This window comes from Epinephelus moara, chromosome 17 (genome assembly GCF_006386435.1).
Source record: "Epinephelus moara isolate mb chromosome 17, YSFRI_EMoa_1.0, whole genome shotgun sequence".
Taxonomy (NCBI): Eukaryota; Metazoa; Chordata; class Actinopteri; order Perciformes; family Serranidae; genus Epinephelus; species Epinephelus moara.
Genome location: NC_065522.1, coordinates 23,462,043 through 23,481,889, shown reverse-complemented (window position 1 = coordinate 23,481,889; position 19,847 = coordinate 23,462,043). Strand labels below are relative to the sequence as shown.

The window sequence follows — 19,847 nt, the reverse complement described above, 5'->3', positions numbered from 1 at the left end:
TGCAAATGTTAGTCATTAAATGTGTAATGTCTCGTCTTGTCATCGTCTGTTTAGTCATGCAGTGAGCCCAAAACTTAAGGTGATAGTTGACTACAGCCATAATACCTGGGTAAGTGTTTCTGACTCTAATTATAGGCATGATGGTGATGTGGTTGCCACTGGCATTCACACAATAGGCCTCATTCATGGAAAAGCTTGTAGGGTAGATTTGGAAATGCTGGAATTTTCTGTACAATCACTCCCTCCACATAATTTTGGTTCGTGGGGAAGTCTAAATATCACACTCGACTAAAAAACAATACTTTTCGCTGTACTTATATATACGCCTTGTGATAAGAAGCACTGAGTGATGAACCCACCAGGTTGGTCACGTGGATGATGTTTGAGACTTTGCCGTGAGGTGGCGAGGGCTGCCTGGTTGTGCGGACGGGGTCATCGATGGTGATGGACACGCCAGACTTCTGTTGGCTTATGGAGCGACGCACCAGACTGTCGCTAGGGGTAACTGAGGGAAAGATGAGAAAGAGATGAGAAGAGCGGCCTTGATTATAGACATTCCTGTTGTTTCATTCGTCCCACTAAGTAAAAGCTGCCTAACTGCCTAGAGTTGGTTCGTGACATTTACAAGCGGACCAGATGAAATGCCTTGTGTGAGAAAGCTGCTTTTCTGTAAGAAACTTTTCTGTAAAGCAGTTCACCTTTCTTTGCCTCTCCATCGACGCTGACAGATGTCTGTGCTTCCGAAGCTTCCTCAGAAACACTGTTCTTCCTTTTGTCTCTGGAAGTCCTGCGTCGTTTTTCTTTCTCCGTTTTCTCCTCCTCCTCCTCCTCTTCATTCGTTTGTCCATTTTCCTGGCTGTCACCTGGGACAACCTGGGGACGGAATTACAGGTGGGAAAACAGTAATGTTAACAGTTCGAAACCACAGATGAAAGACTTTGGGAACATTTATCGAGCTGTTCTTATAATTAGGCATCAAACATAATTGGAAGTTTCGTTTTAGTAGAATTACGTTTTTATCTGACAGTGTGCTTCGTCTGACCTGTGTTACGGTACGTCGGATCTTGAGGCCTTTGTCCTGGTCGCCCCGGTTGGCGTCCAGGCTCTCCTCGTCTCCGGACATTTGCAGCTCCTCTGGGTGCAGCTCGACCACTGCCTCCTGGTTCACTTTGATGTCTGGGATCAACGACTGGAGGACAGAGACACAGACCGGAGATGATGGGAGGACAGGAAAGAGGGAGAGAAATATTACAATATGTTAACTACATCTGTCAGCTGATACACACCAAGACATGATGGATACCGATTTTGTTGTAATGTCTTTGTAATCTTTGTAAATAAGCGTTTATTTTTAATACAATCTCCAAAATTCTCCCTGCTTACTCGTGATGTTTTTAAACTCATCACATTTCACAGTGGAGTTAGGAACATTAACACAGAGCTGTGAGGAAATCTTGTGATTTTGGGAAGCTGTAACCAAGCTAACTTTCGTCAGTTGAAACAAAAAGATTTTTATTTTACAAAACTACCCGATAGGTCTTTTTGGCATGTTCATAATTAATAAATATTGGTCAGCAGCTCAAAATAGCAGCTTCGGTTAAAAAATACTGCCACAGCTAACATAAGCAAAATCATCGTAATTATTTTCCCACGCCTGCATGGACACCTGGTCCTAGTCTCTACGCAGTGCCAGTACCTTCAGTGAGTCAGTGGTGATGCTGATGGATGGTTTCTTAGCAGTGACAGCTGTGCTGGAGCCCCACCGCCTCTTCCTCCCTGCTGCAGTTCCTGTTTCGGGCTCACCTGCTCCTCCATCTGTGGCGGCTGGAGACGTCTTGCTGCCTGCAGAGGAGTCAGAAAGATTAGTTAATCATTACGGAGTGGGGAAACTGCTCTCTGCTGATCTTCGGTGACAAGTTACTGCAAGTTCATAGCCTAAAAGCAGAAATAATTTCTTTAATACTTTAACCCAGATAGTCATGCCAAGGGTGGCGGTAACTAATTAAAGTTCACAGAGTTATGAATGGAACTGCTTGATTGAATAATTTCAGCAACTACTTCCCAGTATTGGTTAATTTAAAACAATATTCAACATGTTTTTAACACATTTGTTCACAGCTATTTTTCTGTGCACTGCATTACTTTATGTTAAGAGCTTCTGCCACACAGAGCTGACGGGTACAGGACTGTATGCAGGGAAAAATAACAGGCATTATGCAGGAGATAAATATAGTGAGCTCTTGTGTAAAGGGCAATGTGGCTGAAGGCACAAGCATGGACAGGGTACGTGTTTATTGGAATAGAAGGAAATACTGTAGCTTGAGCATTTTCTTTTTACGTATTGTGGCCAAAACGAGCACATTAATTGAAGTTGTGTTTTGATTTTAGTCATGTTTCAACAACAACATGGCCACATCCACAATATGTTTTGTGAATTTTTTCAAAGGCATTTTAAAACGAAAATGACCTCCACACATGAGCATTTTAACACCTTTTTATATTATTTTTTTTTTCATATAGAACACCTGATAACCCATACCACACGACCATTCATGTGCCGGTGCAGACAGTCCACTCTGCAGTTGCTTAGTTACAAAAAATACTAAAGAGATGGTGAAAAGACCAGAGGTTTCTTTGTTTGGACCGACGTCGAGGTTGAACTGTTACTGAAAGTAACACATGAATATAAGGCGGTCAAGATGGTGGATGGTGGGAGTTGTTGCAAAGCAAATACGGTGCATATTAGGGCGGCACCAGGAGCATTATTTCCATGGTGAAAGGAAAAGAGTACCCACACAAGAAGGATAAAATCAGAAAAGGTATGTAGACCTAACTACAATGTTTTGGCTTTATACATTGGGACTAACGAGTTTTTAAAAGTCGCCCTTTCTGCCCATTCAGACGAAGGCCCTGTCTACACATATATTTTAAAAACAGATATTTTTCTCTACCTTTTGGCCTTTCATCCATACCTGAACTGAGTTTTCAATCAGTAAAATGGAGATTGTTTAAATGCCTTCTAAGCTGAAGATTCTTCACAACCCCAGTTGGTTTGTTTCCATGTGGATGTGTAAAACTGAGCATTTGGGAAATGATGACTCAAGCTTCTCCATTCGCACAAGCCAACTGTTGCTTTGTGAAATGAGCACGAGACAGTAACGATGATGGACATTAGGTTTTGTTATCACTGCTTGGTTCAATGATTAAGTTACATCTTAAACTTTCTGCTGCAACATTTCACGGCGGCCTCTGCTACACCCAACAATAATTATTTCACTTTAGCATCAGCAGTTTTAAGACCACCAGAAATTATGGTTTTGGATCAGGGCTGGCCGAACAGCAGATGGTGCGACAATTTCGAGAGTGAAAACATATTCATGTCCAGATCATCCTTTGCATGCTTGAGGGAGCTTCTTCATCCTTATTAAGAAGTGGGTGTACGTGGTTTAAAAACGGTAATGTTAACCTGAACACTTAACTACCTTTGTGACGAGGGGAGACTGCAATAGACAGCTAACATCAGCAAACCTTTGCCGTCATTTTTTGCACTTGGTCTTTGATAGTTTAAGGCAAGAACATTAAGGGTTTTGAATGCACAGAGTCAGGTATTTTCTTTTTCATTCTTGTCCCGCTCTTGTCTCTCCCAAATCCTCATGTAGGACTAAAGATGTGACTGGTATACTCACTGGTCAAGGATATCTTGCGAGCAGCGAAAGCCTTAGGAGTGGTGCTCTGGAAACAGAGAGAGACAGAGAGAGAACATACAGAAACCCCAGGGGTGCGGGGCGAGATGAGAACCAAGAGTCAAAACCCAAACAGGCAACAACAGAGAGGAGGTGAAACAGGAAAAGTGGAGGAGGGGTGGGGGCGGGGGGTTAAAGTAACAGAGGCCTGGAGGCTCCAATTGTACCACACTATGGACAGAGTTCTTGGGTCGATACAGAGAGACTCCAGACACATTTCCGCCTTCCACCTCTGCTCAAAGACACTGCGATAATTCATTACGCTATACTCCTTTTGTGTGTGTGTGTGTGTGTGTGTGTGTGTGCGTGAGACTCTGAGGACAAAGCAAGTACATGATGTGCATTAGTACATGAGTCGGCCTGTGTGAAATTGGGTTGTATCTCAGTGAGGTATGTTATTACAAGATAATGTCCATCAGAGGGCTCTGAGAATAGAGACTAGCAAAGTGCCTGTTAGTGTGTGTGAGTGGTTCCTGTCACTTTACAGACTCACATCCCATTGGGACTGGATTTATTTTCTCTAAAGGAGGCTGGGTGATTTTAATATTACTTGCTCTGGTTGGTGATTTTAAGCTCATCCTGAGGGCCTACGTCTGATTCTCTACCTACCAACCAAGTAATACGGCCCTAATTAATTACTATTACTACAAATTACTTCTTATTTTTGGAGAATCTGTTGGTCCTTCCAAAACTAAAAGTGTAATTCTGAGTTTTTATGCATAGAGTAAGCTTGCCGCAGTAGTGGTGTTACTGGTGTTACGCAGTATTCAGGCATACAACAGTTACATTACTTGCCTACCGCCCCACCATCATTTTGCTTTTCTGGCATTAATACTTGGACGACAGACGCTACAATTACAAACTGAAAGTGTCGCCTCAGTGGAGCAGCAGCAGCCGAGTTGCAGCACAGAGAAGCAAGAGTCAGATTTCACTTATCAGGTGACAAGGGTTAAGGCCCTGACACATCAAGCCAATGGTTGGCTGTTGGTCAATGTTGGGCCGTCAGCGAGCATCTGTCGCCCTATTTTATGCCATGTGTCCCAGACTGCTGGGCCTCGTTGGCCTTAGTCTGCTTTTTTCCAGCCAATTCAACATGTTGAATCGGTGTTGGAGAAGGTGGAGCCTGTCAGTGAATGAAATGATTCTGATTGGCAGTTTAGCTCAGTGCACTAGAAGAGAAATAGAAGTGAGGAAAGTAAACAAATGACTTCAATCATATATCCATGCAAGTGGGCGTGAGATCAAAACAAACTTGTTATATGAGGTGAGATTATTTTTTTTTTTGCCATTTGTAATTGTTTATATTATTGTTCAACAGCACACGGTGTACATGCTTTGCTCTTTCAACACTGGGTTGTGTTGTTAACGTGCTAACAGGCAAACTTGCTTCTTGAATCCATTCTGTCTGTCTACCAGTTTCCCTTTTTGAATGACAAATACAGACTATCACCACCTGGTACCGCTACCAGATCGTACATACTAAGTTGGCCATTGGTTGTAGTCTTTGTGATGTGTTCAGTGCAACTTTTTGGCTGAAACACAGGCGACGCAAGGCAACACAACAGTCAGCCTTTGTCGCCGCTAGTTCTTTGATGTTGGTTTGGTGTGTTTGGGCCTTTAGAGGACACAAGACAATGGTGGAGGATTTTATGTCAAAGTGAAAAGCAATAGGGCCTTACCAATGTTTTTGTAGATACATTTTTTAAGAATGATAGTGGTGGTGCTAATCAAACTGACAACCACACTGCAATCTCCATGACTACTTCCTAACTATGTGTTTCGCCAGTTAAATGCTTTTAATATGAGGCTGCAGCAGTAGTAAATGTTCAGTTTGCATTAGCAGTAGTTTAATACAGCGCTCTACATAAACAAAGCATCACTGACAAGTATCCTTTCTTGTAAAATTTCAAGTGCAATCTCTGACACCGTTGTTAACCGATTTCCTCAGTACAGCATCCCTAACGCAGAGTTGCTGTAAATGTTTTATGAGCTAAAGTAGCAAAGGATTTTGCTAACCTAAAAGATCACCGGTTTACATCAGTTAAATCTTGCCATGAAGTGAAAAACAAAGATGAATATTGTGAGACCAAGAAATGTGATGATGCAATATAAAGTAATAAGTGATTCCTGGTCGGCCTTTTCATATGTTGTCAGAGCTGAGTTCTGTGGAGCAGAGGTGGAGAACAGAGTGTCGAAGCCTCAAAGATCTGTCAGGATCATCAGTACTGCAGTTTAAATTCACCTTTAAAGAATAACCATGTTTAACAAAGCACAACCAGCAGTGCATGCCAAATGTATGATAAACATTTTCATCTTGGTGTCAAAATATCAAATTAAAACTGCAGTACACGTGATAGTTCAAAAATTTGCGCTACATTACAAAAAGGACAAAAAATTAACTCCTCTTATTTAGAAAAAAGATCTGGAGGAAGAGATTTTTTTTTACAACAATCCATTAAAATAGTAAACATTTTAAATAGAGGAATAATCACAAGTCATTTCCTGGTACCATTTGACACCTGATTCCTTACTGGCTCGACTATGGCCCAACCGCACGACAGTGTGTACTGTATCTAGGCAACAAGGATCCAATCAGAGAAGGCAGAGGAGTGAGGGCGGGGCTCGATTTGAGTGTGCAGATTTGCCACCATGCAGGAACTGATCACTGGGTTGACTTTTTTTCTTGAGTGGGGCTGGGGAGGACTTTTCTTGATTGACTGCTGATCAGAGAGTCACGTTTCAGTCTTTTGCCGAGGGTTTTAAACTGCTTTACGATGGATTCTGACAGGGTGGGGGTTGATGTGTACTTTGTTAGAGTCCATGATCTGTGAAGTACGTGTGGCAAGCAAAAAAAATCCATTTGTGCTGATTGAATTGTCTGAGTTGTCCATATTCTCTGAAATACAGTCCTGTTGTGACAGTTGGGGGTATCTGAAGTTTCAGAAATGATAACACGTCCTGTGAGTGTTTGTTGTCTTGTTTAGCTCCTGTTTTCAAGCAGTCCGTGATGTCTCCATAGAAAGAAGGTTTGCAAAGTCCTTGAGTTTCCAACAAAAGATGGACAAAAATAATCCAGAAGACTGTGTCTGTTAGATTATATTCCAGGGGAGCAGGCAAAATAAAAAGGTTTGCTGGACATCATCATGAGTGTATTTCCTGGCATGCATGTCTCTGCACTCAAGATGTAAGGGTCAAGCTGTAGGTTTAATGAAGAGATGGATGTAAAAATAAATAAACAGCAGCAACTGTCCATTCGTCATGTCCACAGCAGAGGTAGGATATCATAAATTCCTGTTCAAACATCCACTGAGTCACACTTGAGTTCACAGACAGTGTGGCTGCAGAGGAAGGGAGGCGATGATTTCTAGAGTATATCCAGCTCTCAGTGTGGATGATCAATGTCACTCTGAACCCACAAAAATTCCTGGAGCATAATGTAGTGTCAGATTACTTGTCCTTGGTACCACGTCCTTTGAAAGTCTCTGTAACAGTGGAAGTGGTGCCGAGTTCAGGGGAACAGTTCTCTTATGAAAGCAAACTTTGAGCATTGTGACAGGATTTACACGCACAGCTGAGTGATTAATGTCACTTTTAAAAAGCTGGTCCAGCTTGTCAAGGCAGAGGATGGCTTTTAGCCTTCAAAGCTCAACCAGTAGTAGTTCCATATTTTTTGAAAAGTGAGAAGAAGTCCATATCATTGTCACAGACGGTCCATGAAAAGAGTCCCATAATTATCAGTTCCAAGCAGATTTTCTCAGATGCTTAGGCCGAGTGTGTTTTAAAGCTCAAAACCTCAAACAGCGATCATAAAAAACGCCAAAGCCCTGATCACTGTGTGGGTTACTGCAGATGTTCAATGTCCAAAGTCATTACTCCACCCCACAGGCAGGGGGCAGTGTTGGATTGGAGGTAGAGGCAAAAACAAAACTGAAGAGCTGAGGAGTTTTGTCTTTTCTCTGAGCTGCGTCTGTCTTTTGGAGGACGGACGCACGGACGTTGGAGGGCAACACTCTGAAGATGTGCTTATCCTCAAAATGGCAGATGGGAAAGGCGGGGAGAGGCGACACAAAGCGACAGACGCCCTCCCCAACCCTTGCACCATCATTCATCACCACCGCGCAGTGCAGCGCAGTCCAGTCCGGTTCAGATCGGCGAGCAGGCTTCCAGCCCCTGCGGCTGGGTTACCATGGCAACTGTGTGCTGCTGCAGTTACCATGGCTGCCACTGCTGTCGGCGGTGGTCTGATGCGAGCTCCAGTTCCTGCTGGCTCAGCACGTCACTGGAGGGCTACAGGGGGGAGGCCTCGCAGGCTCAGGCTTTACTCAGTGCCATGGGGTTGCAGACTCTGGGCCTAATTCAGGTACCAGCGACGCACTTGGGCATAGCGGGACAGGAGTTGTAGGAGTAGGAGGAGGAGTGGAGGAGGTGTTGGTGGTGGTGGTGGTAGTAGTAGTAGTAGTACGCAGCAGGTACCATTAGGGGCAATGGAAGAGGCATGGGCACCTTCATAACAAAGCAATCAATGGGGTTTTAAACAGCAATCACACCATAAATATATATAGTGAGAGAGAAGCGTTCATGATGGGATACAAAGGCAAAAGATGGAGAGTAAGGGGACAAAGAGGGGAAGAGAGATTGTGAAAGAGAGAGTGAATAAGAGAGAGACAGAGGCAGTGTGAAAGGAGCAAGCTCGAGAGCAGAGAGAATGAGGACAGGGTGAAAGAAACAGCAGAAACAAGCCCTGATGCATCTCTACACACACTGTCTGGGTCCATTATTCATGCAAACCCAAGGGAGAAACAAAACCCACAGACAGAAAAAAAAAAAACATGCTGATAACTTCAATCGCACAGCAGCTTCCCAGTAAATCTAAATTAGCCGCTCTAGAGCCTGATGCCTCGAATGTTATGTAAGGTATAGTGGTTGGTTTCAAAGTAGTGAGAGCTGAACGCCACATCCGACAGTAACAGTAGCTTCATAATGAGCTCTGGCAACAATTCTCTAGGGTATCATTAGACTGTAAATGGAAAAAGGTGTGTATCAATCTTTTTTAACTGAATACAGAAAACTGCTACTCTGGTCTAATACAATGACTTTCAAGACCCTGACACACCACATGCAAGAACACGAGCTGGTCATCGGTTTAAACATGCTGCGCCGCGCCAGAGATGGACCATATCTGGAGTCCGACCAAAAGCACACCTGACCGCCTCCAAGCAAGTAGCTGTGACGTCTGCTGACTGCAGCCAACCCCTGGCAACCCCATTTCTTCTGCAAAAACAAGTGTGTGTTGCAAAACTCAACTCATGTTTGTGCAGGAGACCAGAGAGAAAGTCTTTCTGTGTTCGTCTTTCGTAGCTTTTCGATAAATCTCTGTAGTTTGGAGTAGGGATGTTGGCGGTCAACCGTCAACTGGTTGACTGCAGAGAATAATTTTGACCAGCTAAGCATTTAGGTTAATTTGCCACCCCTAAGTTAACCTATAACTGCACTGTGCACCACATGGATCAGGTGGGAGCTAATGTTAGCTAGCAGCACTGCTCGTTCAGCAATTACCGCTAGAAGCACTGCCCCGACCCAACAGTGTTGCTGTGGAAACATTGGGCCCACCCTCCGGTCTCCTCCCAGGTTGCCCCGGTGAGAAAGCGGCTAAATTTCAAGCCACAAACCCTCTTTTGTTAGCTCCGTTAGCAGTGTTAGCATGACTAGTGGCGCTAACATAGTTGACAATGCTAAAAGGGTTTTGTGGCCCAAAATGAAGCCACTTCCTCTCCTGCAGTTTCTTATTTTGCAGCTTCACAATAAAAGCTTTAACGTAGTAAAATAATGTGGGGCTTTTACTGCGAAGAATTCATAGGAAATTAAATGTGTTTATCACCAAATTAGCAGACCTTTGTTTGCAGCTTGTCATCAACAAAAATATGTCTTCTAATACCTCAGGAGGAAGAGTACAAGCAGAACCAGCCACAGTGAGATAGTGATGAAGAGCTGCAGACAACAGGCTGTTACTGCACCTCTGCGAACAGCTCACCTCCAACAGGTAAACTTTAACCTGCCGTGCTGTGAGATGGAAAAACACTCGCAGAAAAATAATAGGGGTCTTTTAACCGTGGATCAGCCTGCTACTTTTAAACGTCACCAACTCAAGACAGGCTGCTGTCATGGAAAAATGCTGTGGTGCAGAATGATCAAACGCGTTTGTAGTTTCACCTGCAAACACTTCAAAGAGGACAGCTGATGTCCGCATGCATGAAAGGAAAAAACTGATCAGTCTCATTATAGCCTGGAGTCTGTCAGAAGGCAAATCTCACAAGAAAATACAGTGCACCAGGATCTAAAGCAGTGAAATAACGATGCTGAATAACAAGTTGAGGAGTTCCCTCTGACTAACAACCTATGCCACAGTTTTCTTTCTCAGTTGTTTGAACAATCAGCTTGGTGTGTCAGGGCCCTGAAGCTTCACGTTCTTGCTTCCTCCCTTCCTTACACAAACACAAAAGCATGCACTTTCTGCAGCATGTATGCCTAATATAACACACTACTACCATCACTTATAGCATTCCTGCAGAATCAACACTTAACATCCCTCTGCAGGTTCCAGACAGACAAGGGAAGTGTGTGAGAGATCATCTAAGTGAATGAGCTAGTTATCAAATGTTAGTTGAGTTAAGCACAGATGGAAGGGATTAGTTCATTTCTGATTCCCCAGGACTCAACTCCAACTCAACCCCTGTTCGGTCACCCTTGAGAATTTGCGGAAAACCCCCCAGTTGAGTAATCAAAAGAGGTTAAAAAGGATGCAGAAAACGTTTACAGAGTGAGAGTCAAAAGGATACAATCTCCACAGGAGCAAAAGGAGTTAACAGCTGTAACAACGTCGGGGTTGTGTTGGTTTGAAGTGACCCTCTTAACCTGTGCTGCCAACTACACATGCTGTTTTATACATGAATGAGGATGCGGGTTAGTGGGAGACAGAGCAAAGACCCGGGCACCCCCACCATATCAGTGGCCTTACCTCCTCCAGGCGGCCCTCGCTGTTCTCTGGCTCAGCGCCGGAGGGCGGCTGCTGGGCCACGGAGCTCTCTGAGTCTGGTTCCACCTCTGTCACGGCGGCTGCGCTGGGCTCCGACACCTCCCTGCAGGAAGACGCGATGGATAGAATATAGAGGGAGGGGTAAAAGAAAAGGGCTTAGACTGAAAACGGTCCTTCTCTAACCAATTCTCACCCAGTTATAAGCTTGTTATTGTTGCCTGCCATTTGGTAAGTCCATCTCTAAAACTCACTCCGAACTCGTAAGAGTCATGATGTATTCGTTGACATTTCAAGTTATGAATCACAAAGAAAAATGATCTGTCTTTTATCAGTCGAACAATGGTTTCCATGAGGTTGCGTGATGCATAATTTAAACCCATCAAAGCCTTTTATTTTTAGAATTGATCGATAATGACCACAATCATACACTCACGATGATGTCAAGGCCTGGCAGCAACCTCTGAGTGGGTGTGACTGTTGTGTTGACAAGAGGATGAATAGAAAGAGATCAGTATCATGATTTTGGTTTCTGATTTTCTTCTGTTTCTAACATTTGGTTGAGGCTGAAGTTATTTGGGATTGCATAACCAAGTGATTACCTTCATGGCTTCTGGATCAATAAAATAATACTTAGGGTGAGACAAAATCTGACCAACTATATGAAGGTTAGTCTGAAAGGTGATAAAATGATGTGTAGGGCAAGACCAAGGCCCCAAAATCAGCGCCAGGCTCTGAAGCCAATTAAATATAGTGGCCAGACCATGGAATTACAACTTCCTGGTCCATTATGTGATGCCACTAGACCCAAAAAGACTTTCCTTCTGTGGACTTACATTGCGAAAAAGATGTCTATAAATCAGTGGAAAGATTCTTTTGAGTGTTATAACCCTAGTGAAACTGTCATTTGATCCATTCAGTCCACAAATATTTTGAAAGTCTGGAAGAGCAGCAAGATTAAATCATTTTATCCCCATTCAAGTGAGCGGAGAGATAAACCGGAAGTTAGCTGCCACGCCAGAAGAAGTCACGTACAGCTGCTCTGTGGGTCCAGCTATGCAGACGGAGAGTGGGAGAGCAGTTTTTTGGCTTCATGTGCCCCTGATCGACTTTCATAGGAATGAAGTACTGTATTCGGTTCTCTTTCTACATCCATGGACAAGACCAGGGAAAACAGAGTCAGAGGAAGAGTGCCGGGGGCCAGTGATCTGGGTCAGTCCTTCTATGAATAACCCACCAGCTAACTGACACCCAGGGTCACAAACACTCCTGAAACTAACTCATAGTCCAAGACACACACTCATAACTGACTCCGTGTGTGTGGTCTTCATCCGATCCATGCTGGGTCGTTACTCACAAACAAAAAAAAAACAAAAAAACAAATCTAACACAGCCCATGAAAGCCATGCTTGGAAGTTCCTGTGAGTCAGAGCTCACTTCACACAGCCAAAAGCCTCTCTCCATGTTTGGTTTTATCGCTGTTATCTAAGACAGACCAAAACCAAGCAGATGTCATCTTTATATTTTTAGCATCTCCCTCAACCTCCCCTACCAGCGCTATCAAAAGTCTCCTCCGCTGCCTCCGTGTGATGACACAGGCACCGAGGCAGCACCCTGTGGGTAGGAGAATCACATCCTCTAGCTTCCTTCTCTCCATCACAGTGAACATCCTCCTCTTTGATTTGTTGCATGAGGCTTTGCAGAAGAACTAAATACATTTAAACATAGATCTCATTTCTGAAAAGCATCAAACGATGTAGGACGATTGACCTATCATCTGACTGATTAACTGCCCTGTTGTTGCAGCCATTAGTGGAGTAACCTTCAAGATAAAGGTGATAGGGCGCTCAATTTGATGCTCTGAAGACTCTTTCTGGCTCAAAAACTGACTCATCTTAACCAAAAATCACTTCTACAACCAGGTGAGCAGCTGTTTGGTTTGGATTTAACTTCTAGTAACCATACCAAATAACAATAACTGTAAAACATATCTCTGTGACTCCCTAACAACTACTACCACAACCAACTCAGACAGGCGCACATCAGCTTTTCTCTATGCCCATGACATGTAACATGGCCACTGGCAAAGTTTCTTTTCAGAGGAGGGGCTGTAAGGTTAGTTTCTGTTATAGTGAAATCTACTCAGAGTGTTAGGATAGCCTGCTCAACCACCTCCTCTGGAGATTAGTCACTGGCAGTGAGGAGTGTAGGCAGGAGGACAGCATTTTCCCCTCCTCCACGCCACACTGACTCTCCTCATTTGCCCGGGGTGTGGATGTCAATGGCTAAGTGTGTGTGTGTGTGTGTGGGTCTTAGGCAAGACCAGAAACGCACCTGCACGGGCTATAAAGGGAGACAGATGTCAACTTGAAATACAATCCCTTCGGATCAGGAGAGGGGAAAAGGCCAGGCTGAGATGATGTAATGATCGCTGAATGCAAGTATGAGTGACTAACTGTGTGTCTGCATGATGCTCTTCTTTTTAAGTTCAAACAGCTTTGTATTCATGTGACACATGGGCTGGAATGAGGAAGCACGTTCAAGTAGAGCTTTAACCTGAGGAACATAGGAAGCATAAAATAATTACACTACTTCTATTTAAACTTCTCAAAAACCTGACTGTAAGTGTGGTATGACCTGAGGCGCCGGTTCTGATTCGTTGTAGCTCATCTGAATAACTCAAATCATGTCCTAATCAACAAACTGGACTCATAAAGCGAACCAAAACATTATCACCGATAAAATCGGATATGCAGTCAGCTCCCACGGGGACGAGAGTGAGAGGGCTGGTGCCAGCTGGGAGAATTATATCACACCATAAGGGTCCATTCACACTGACTGTACAGCTAGCAGATGTCTGCTTTAATGATCTCCCTTGACAACAGTGAGATCATTAACAGCTACAGCCACACAAACCCAAAAATAAAAAGTCATATGTGGGCTAAGGTGCGTGTACAGTGGGGCCATAATCGAGCCAAAAAATGAGGATGTCACTGATAAATAAGAAAATGTATAATCTGAAATAATACAGGAAGGTGTATTTATTTGCTACCTGGTGTAAAAGAAAATGTTAAGGTGAAGAGGGAAGACAGAAGGGGAGAAATCACAGCCTGCATGACTCCCATCATCACTCCATGAAATCTGAGCCCATTATTTATTAATCAATGTGCTCCTCCAATGTGAAGCTATTTTAGGCACACATCAGAGAAAGGAGACCCCCTTCCCCCCTAAAAAAAATCCTCCCTGCTCCCTCACTCGACAAAGACCCCCACCGGTGCTCCTCACATGGGCGAGCATGTAACACGCTCATAACCAGGCCACTGTGAACTGATGACATGATATTTAACAGGCAGGAGGGAGCTGGTAGCTATGCAGCATCGTAATGTACAGCCGGTGTCCCGGTAGGACACGACAGGCTGACACCGGCGGATGTATCCCCGTTGCTTTCTAGAGCAGGGGTGTAGAAGTACAACCAGCAACCAGCAGCCTTCAGTCGCCCTCTGGCTCACTCTCTTACCCGTTTTTGTTGCCTTCGGACAGCATTATGGTCGGCCTTGAAAGGGAACCCACGGGGATAAAACACAACACTCGGCCGCTAACGATCCCTCCGGTCAGGCGTGGGTTGAAATCGGGGACGCGGAATAAAAAAACTCCGGTCGCGTTTGTTTCTGCTGCTGATTAGCCGTGCACTGCGTCGGTATCAGGGATGCAATGCATGCATGACGGCCATGTTGGCTAGCGAGACCAGTGTCAAGTCTACCAGAGTGGAAAAAAACCCCTCTTCCGGTCACGGATTTTCGAAATAAAAGCGGGTAGACGCTCAAACGTGGCGCATTCCGAAGTCTAAACAAAAATAACGATTAAACAAGAAACTACAATGAGTGTTAATATATTTTTGCTGCCAGCGTTGAAAGAAAGCAACAAGAATATGGCAGGAAAGCGACGAGGAAACGCCGAAAAGGACCCTTTTTACTGAACAGAAAAGCAGCATGTGGGGCTGCCGCATTGAGCGCCTGACAAGAAATACAACCTGCTATAATTAGGAGCGGTGAGTGGGGTGTGTTTACAACCGATTCAAGTATGTCTTGGGGGCATGATGTCAGCTCTGTGGTCAGTGTTTTTTAATTGGAACAGACAGTTATGATGCCTTTCCATGCTGACAAATGATAAACAATGGGAAATACACCAATACATTAGCCCAAGCATAGTCCATGATAAAAGTCATGACACAAATATATAAGTAAAACTGCAAAGTTTAGGAGAAACAACCCAAATTATACGAGCTAACAAACACAATGCACATCACCTTAATTCAGTGCAGACATGATCCTCTCTGTTTTAGTATCGTACAATGCATAAATGTGATTAAACCATGACCGTCTCCTGATGATCACACAACAAAAACATGTCCTCATTTAACTTGCATTAGTTGATACCCTATGTGAACAGATGGATACACTTTTAAAGATTAGGTTTCAGAGCAGGTGTGTCAAACATGCGGCCTGCACGCCACAACGGGCCCACCAAAGGGTCCAATGTGGCCCACTGGATGACTTTGCACACCTACTACTAGACTGAATCCAAATGTCCAGAGTTTGTGGGCGCGTTTTGTTCAGTCATAAAAAGGCTACACATGGAATTTATATCTTATCTGCAGGAACAGATGAGTTTGGCGCTGTTCATCAACATATTTGTGAATATGACAGCAGCAATAGTTGACTGTTTTCACGGCAACGAGTAAAACAATCGAGGGCCATCTATCAGCCGCTTGCAGTCTCTGCCCTCGCAAACTTTACGTGATGACAGTAAATACGTCACACTGCGAGGGCTCAGTCAGGACATTTGGATTCAGCCTTTATGTACTTGTGAAGACTAAGAGATGCCAGGTGTCAGGAGCAAGTTAAACAGTGAGGAGTACTTTGTGTAAAATGCTGCTTCAGAGGCTTTTCACCCCGACCAGAATACAGCTCTCAATAAACACCTCATTGGGTCATATTTAACGATATTATTTAACATTGTGCAAGTGTGTTGTAAATCAGCAGCTTCAGTAAAAAAGAATATGTATCAGACACTATCAATAAGGCACTGCCAAAACGTCAGATCTGTAAATGGCTTGTAAGGCAGAGGATAACTTATAACCTGCTTCCTTCATAGCTTCCTTTTCAGTTTGATTGACGAAATGTGGAAAAACTGAGACATATTGTTGAAATTTCTCTTTTTAAAAACATCTCAGGCTGTTTATCATCTGTTCAGTAAATGATGAATGGATGGGAAAAAAATTGGGGCATTGTTATTTTTAGGTTATTATGCAATGGTGTTACTTGAGATCAAACTGGACTGTGTGGCTCATGAACTAAAATGAATCTGACACCCTTGTATTACAGTGTTTGCTACATGACTGCTGTTGCATGGAAATCTCTCGCACTTAAAATACACACTGCTTTTGTCTTCTCCTCTGACAGCCAACGTTAATATAAGCAAAGTCTGCAGGAGCATGACCACATGGCTAAAAATGTTATCACCATCCCCAATATCCAAAAAAATCCAGTGATTTAGTCCATGTTGTCTACATATTTCCAAGGTTAAAGTGCTTCCTTTGGGATTTCATCACTGCATTTAATTTGTAAGCTTCTCTACGTCACTTCTAGCAAGTTGAGATATCCACAAGGAGGAATAGAGAATATAGAGATAAGCTTAATTAACAGGAAAACCCTGCACATCATTGTTGCTAAATACTACAGGGAGCCACTAGAGAAATCCATGTCACATCACATCACAGAATAGCACACACAACACAAGAAGGTGCTGCATGCACGGAGCAAATTACTAATGATGTTTCTTGTTTTCCTGTGTATCCACCAACTCCAGCAACATATAATTTTCAGACTTAAAGGGATACTTTGCTCATTTTCAACCAGCTTTGTATCATAACAACGTGGGTATTATGTGTAAATTAACTGTGGTCAACTTCCCTGCATCTTGCCAGCACCCAGATCTCCCTGCTCACCTCTCATTTTCGCTGGCTTATGGGCTGTTGCTCAAGCTACTGTAATTTCTCATTGCGTATGCCCACCACCACGGACAAAAAGGTGCATCTAAGGTCTCTTAATAGTCATTTTCTCAGTCCTCAATCCGCGCTTGAACCAGGAGTTGTTCTGGCGCACCATTTTGAAGACCGTCTCAAAGCTCTTATTTGTGATCTGTGGAGCGAGGAACAAGGACACGCGAGAGCAGCCTTCACTGAAGTCTTTTAATGGCCGTTCTGAGGAAACGTTTCATTTCGCTAAAAAAATCTCCTTGTGTCCTCTCTCCTCTCATGGTTTCCTTGTGTCTCTTCATACCACTCCAGCGGGAGGGACTAGGACGCAAGTGAGGGAAATATGGATGCAATTTAAAAGGCTTGAGATGCACCCAGTGGGTATAGAAGTGGATCAAGAGAGAAACCCGCCCCTCTCTCTTTCTCTTAAATGCAGACCAAACACAGATCTGTACAACTAGGCAGTGCTGATCAAATATAAACAAATATTCTATTCCTGTATTGCCTATTTCTTGCCTTAAATGTCCTAAGAAACATATCTTAGCACACTGTTTGGGTGTAATATGAGAGTTTGTCAACAAGAAGCAGGTGCTGAGATCTTAGATGTTTTCAAAAACATATTTAAGCTTAATTTTTAGTTGTGATAAAAGATTGTTTGTTACCAGCCTACCGCCATTTTATTTTTCATGTGTCAAAGCAGCCAAGCTCGCATTACGTCACCCTCCAGCAGGAACATTTATTGGTCCAGTGAGGTGCAATGCATTCTGGTAGTTGCAGGTTTTTTGGCTTGTCTATTTCTCATTATGGTTAACTGTATTTTAATGATGTTTACTGACCTTTTTGGAAGGTATCGTTTCTCTGCCCCTTTACCCAGGTTAGTCTTTTTCTCATCCTCTGCTTCTCGTCCTTGGTCTGCCTTCTGTGGGATTATTCAATGTAAAAACCATGAAAGACAAACAAAGATTATTTAGATTCAAAGTGCATTTCAATGGTACACACAGGAAGGATGAAATGAAGTTAAGAAAAAAGAAACACTGGGGAATCTCTGCAGTAATATGGGACCAAAATGACTTCTTCTGACACCCACATCAGTTTGATCACTGACCTTCAGTTGCCTCGCAGGGCTGGTTTTATCTCCAGAGGAGGAGGAAGAGGAGGAGGATTGTGATGAGCGTGAAGAGGAGTCTGATTTGGAGTCAGAGTCTGATGAGGAACCTGAGTCTTGGGCCTCAGTTACAGCCACCCTGCCTTTGTTGGCGGCCTCCTGTCTCTTGTCCTTCTCCTTCAGCTGTTTCTCCTCTCGTCTCCTCTCCTCATCCTGGCGTTTTCTCTCTTTTTCTTTTTCCTCTTCCTGGCGTTTTCTCTCCTTTAATTTTTCTTCTTCCAGGCGTTTTCTCTCTTTTACTTTTTCTTCTTCCAGGCGTTTTCTCTCCTTTTCTTTTTCCTGTTCCTGGTGTTTTCTCTCTTTTTCTTGCTCCTCTTTCTGACGCTGCTTCTCCTCCTCTTCCAGTCGTTTCCTCTCCTTTTCCTTCTCTTCCTCCAAGCGCTTTTTCTCTCTCTCCTGTTCTTGAAGCTTCTTCTTCTCTCTCTCCTGCCTCTGTTGTTCTCTCTCTTTCTCCTCCTTCAGCCGCCTTTCTTCCTCCATCTCTCGGTTCTCTTGCAGCCTCTTCCTCTCCAGTCTTTGCAGTGGAGATTCACTAGAACTGGCACACGCAGCAGTGGAGTGTGCCGTCTCTCCCAACATATCCACAGCAGAGGTGGCCTCTGCTGCACGGAAAGCCCCCTCTGACTCCATCTTGTGTACGAGCAGAGAGAGGGGCCCCGGCCTGCGCTTCACAGGGGGCTCGGGACTGCTGGAACGAGAGCTTGAGTCAGAGTCTTGCCTCTGCATACTGGAAAGTGGGAAAGGCACCCTCGGGCCACGAGATGCCTCGGGGCCCTCCCCCTCCTGCTCGTCTGTGTCTGGTGGACTCTGTTTGGGTGTGTCAGGTAGGGGGAACAGGTCAGGAGGTGGAGAAGGAGGAGGAGTGGGGTGGCGCAGTTGCATTGGTGTGTGGTGTACCTGTGGTGGCGGGATGTGCTGTGGAGGCTGCAGCTTGCGTTTGGATCTGGCAGCTGTTAATGGGACACTGGGAGGCATCTGCTGTGGCTGGGGTGGTGCTCTGTTGCCCCTCCGTACCCCGCCAGGACCAGGCCCCCAATCCTCGTCATCCTCGCTCTCATCATCACCGTCGTCATCGTCATCACTGTCCTCATGGACCTGAGCTCCCGCTGAGGCCCCGGCAGATCGGCTCAGGTGGAGGACAGAATGTGCAGATCCTGGTTCGCTCGGTGCGGTGCCCTCCTTCTCCTGAGCTCGGGACACGGCAGGGGGTAGCCCCTGGTGGTCAGGCTGGCCCAGGACGCGCACTGACAGGGAGGCTACGGCGCGGGGAGGAGAGGGGGCTGGTGGCTCCTTGTGGCCTTGGTGAAAGGTGGCTCGCTGCATCCGAGCTCCTGGAGCCTCAAGGGACTCCTGGGGGTGGAGGGTGGGACCGGGGCCCATGTCAGGGCCGCATGCCATCATCCCATGAGCCACCATTGCATCTCCTCCTCCTCTATCCTCCACCCTGGTCATGGAGGGTTTGGGAGGTATGGGGCAAGGCATCTGGGCAAAAATATGGGAGAAGCAAACATTTGTTCCACACATTCATTAACATGTTTTGAGGCATTTCACGCACACAAAGCACAGAATAATACTTTTGTTACGAAAAAGCACCACCTAGGATTTAGTGTGACAAGTATTCTACTAAAGGAATGAAAAACAAAATGTTCACAGCATTAACTGATCAGTGTGCAGCAGCTTAGCGTGTCCCGTTCTGTGGGATAAATCCTCAGTTGTCCTCTTTTGACTTCTCAGTGTGTGGAGGTTACTGACCTTGTCAGAGACATAGGAAGAGCTGTCATTGTCCTCCGAGTGATCGTCGTCCTCCTCCGGCACTGCTGGGCTTTCTGTTAGAGAGTGACACGAGGCAGGGGTTAAAGGTCAGCACCACTG

At 44.6% G+C, this 19,847-nt stretch overlaps 1 protein-coding gene across 1 annotated transcript in view; it reads right to left on the bottom strand.

The window, feature by feature from the left end:
• acin1b (apoptotic chromatin condensation inducer 1b) overlaps positions 1-19,847 on the bottom strand; it is a 29,619-nt gene that overhangs the window by 5,636 nt on the left and 4,136 nt on the right. Inside the window, exons 4-12 of the mRNA XM_050066579.1 lie at positions 19,728-19,801; positions 17,916-19,457; positions 17,647-17,729; positions 10,759-10,879; positions 3,687-3,732; positions 1,697-1,842; positions 1,043-1,189; positions 699-873; positions 360-505 (exon numbers count right to left, since the gene is read on the bottom strand). Of these exons, the coding sequence (XP_049922536.1) occupies positions 360-505; positions 699-873; positions 1,043-1,189; positions 1,697-1,842; positions 3,687-3,732; positions 10,759-10,879; positions 17,647-17,729; positions 17,916-19,457; positions 19,728-19,801 (2,480 nt within the window). The remainder of the gene's footprint in view (positions 1-359; positions 506-698; positions 874-1,042; positions 1,190-1,696; positions 1,843-3,686; positions 3,733-10,758; positions 10,880-17,646; positions 17,730-17,915; positions 19,458-19,727; positions 19,802-19,847) is intronic.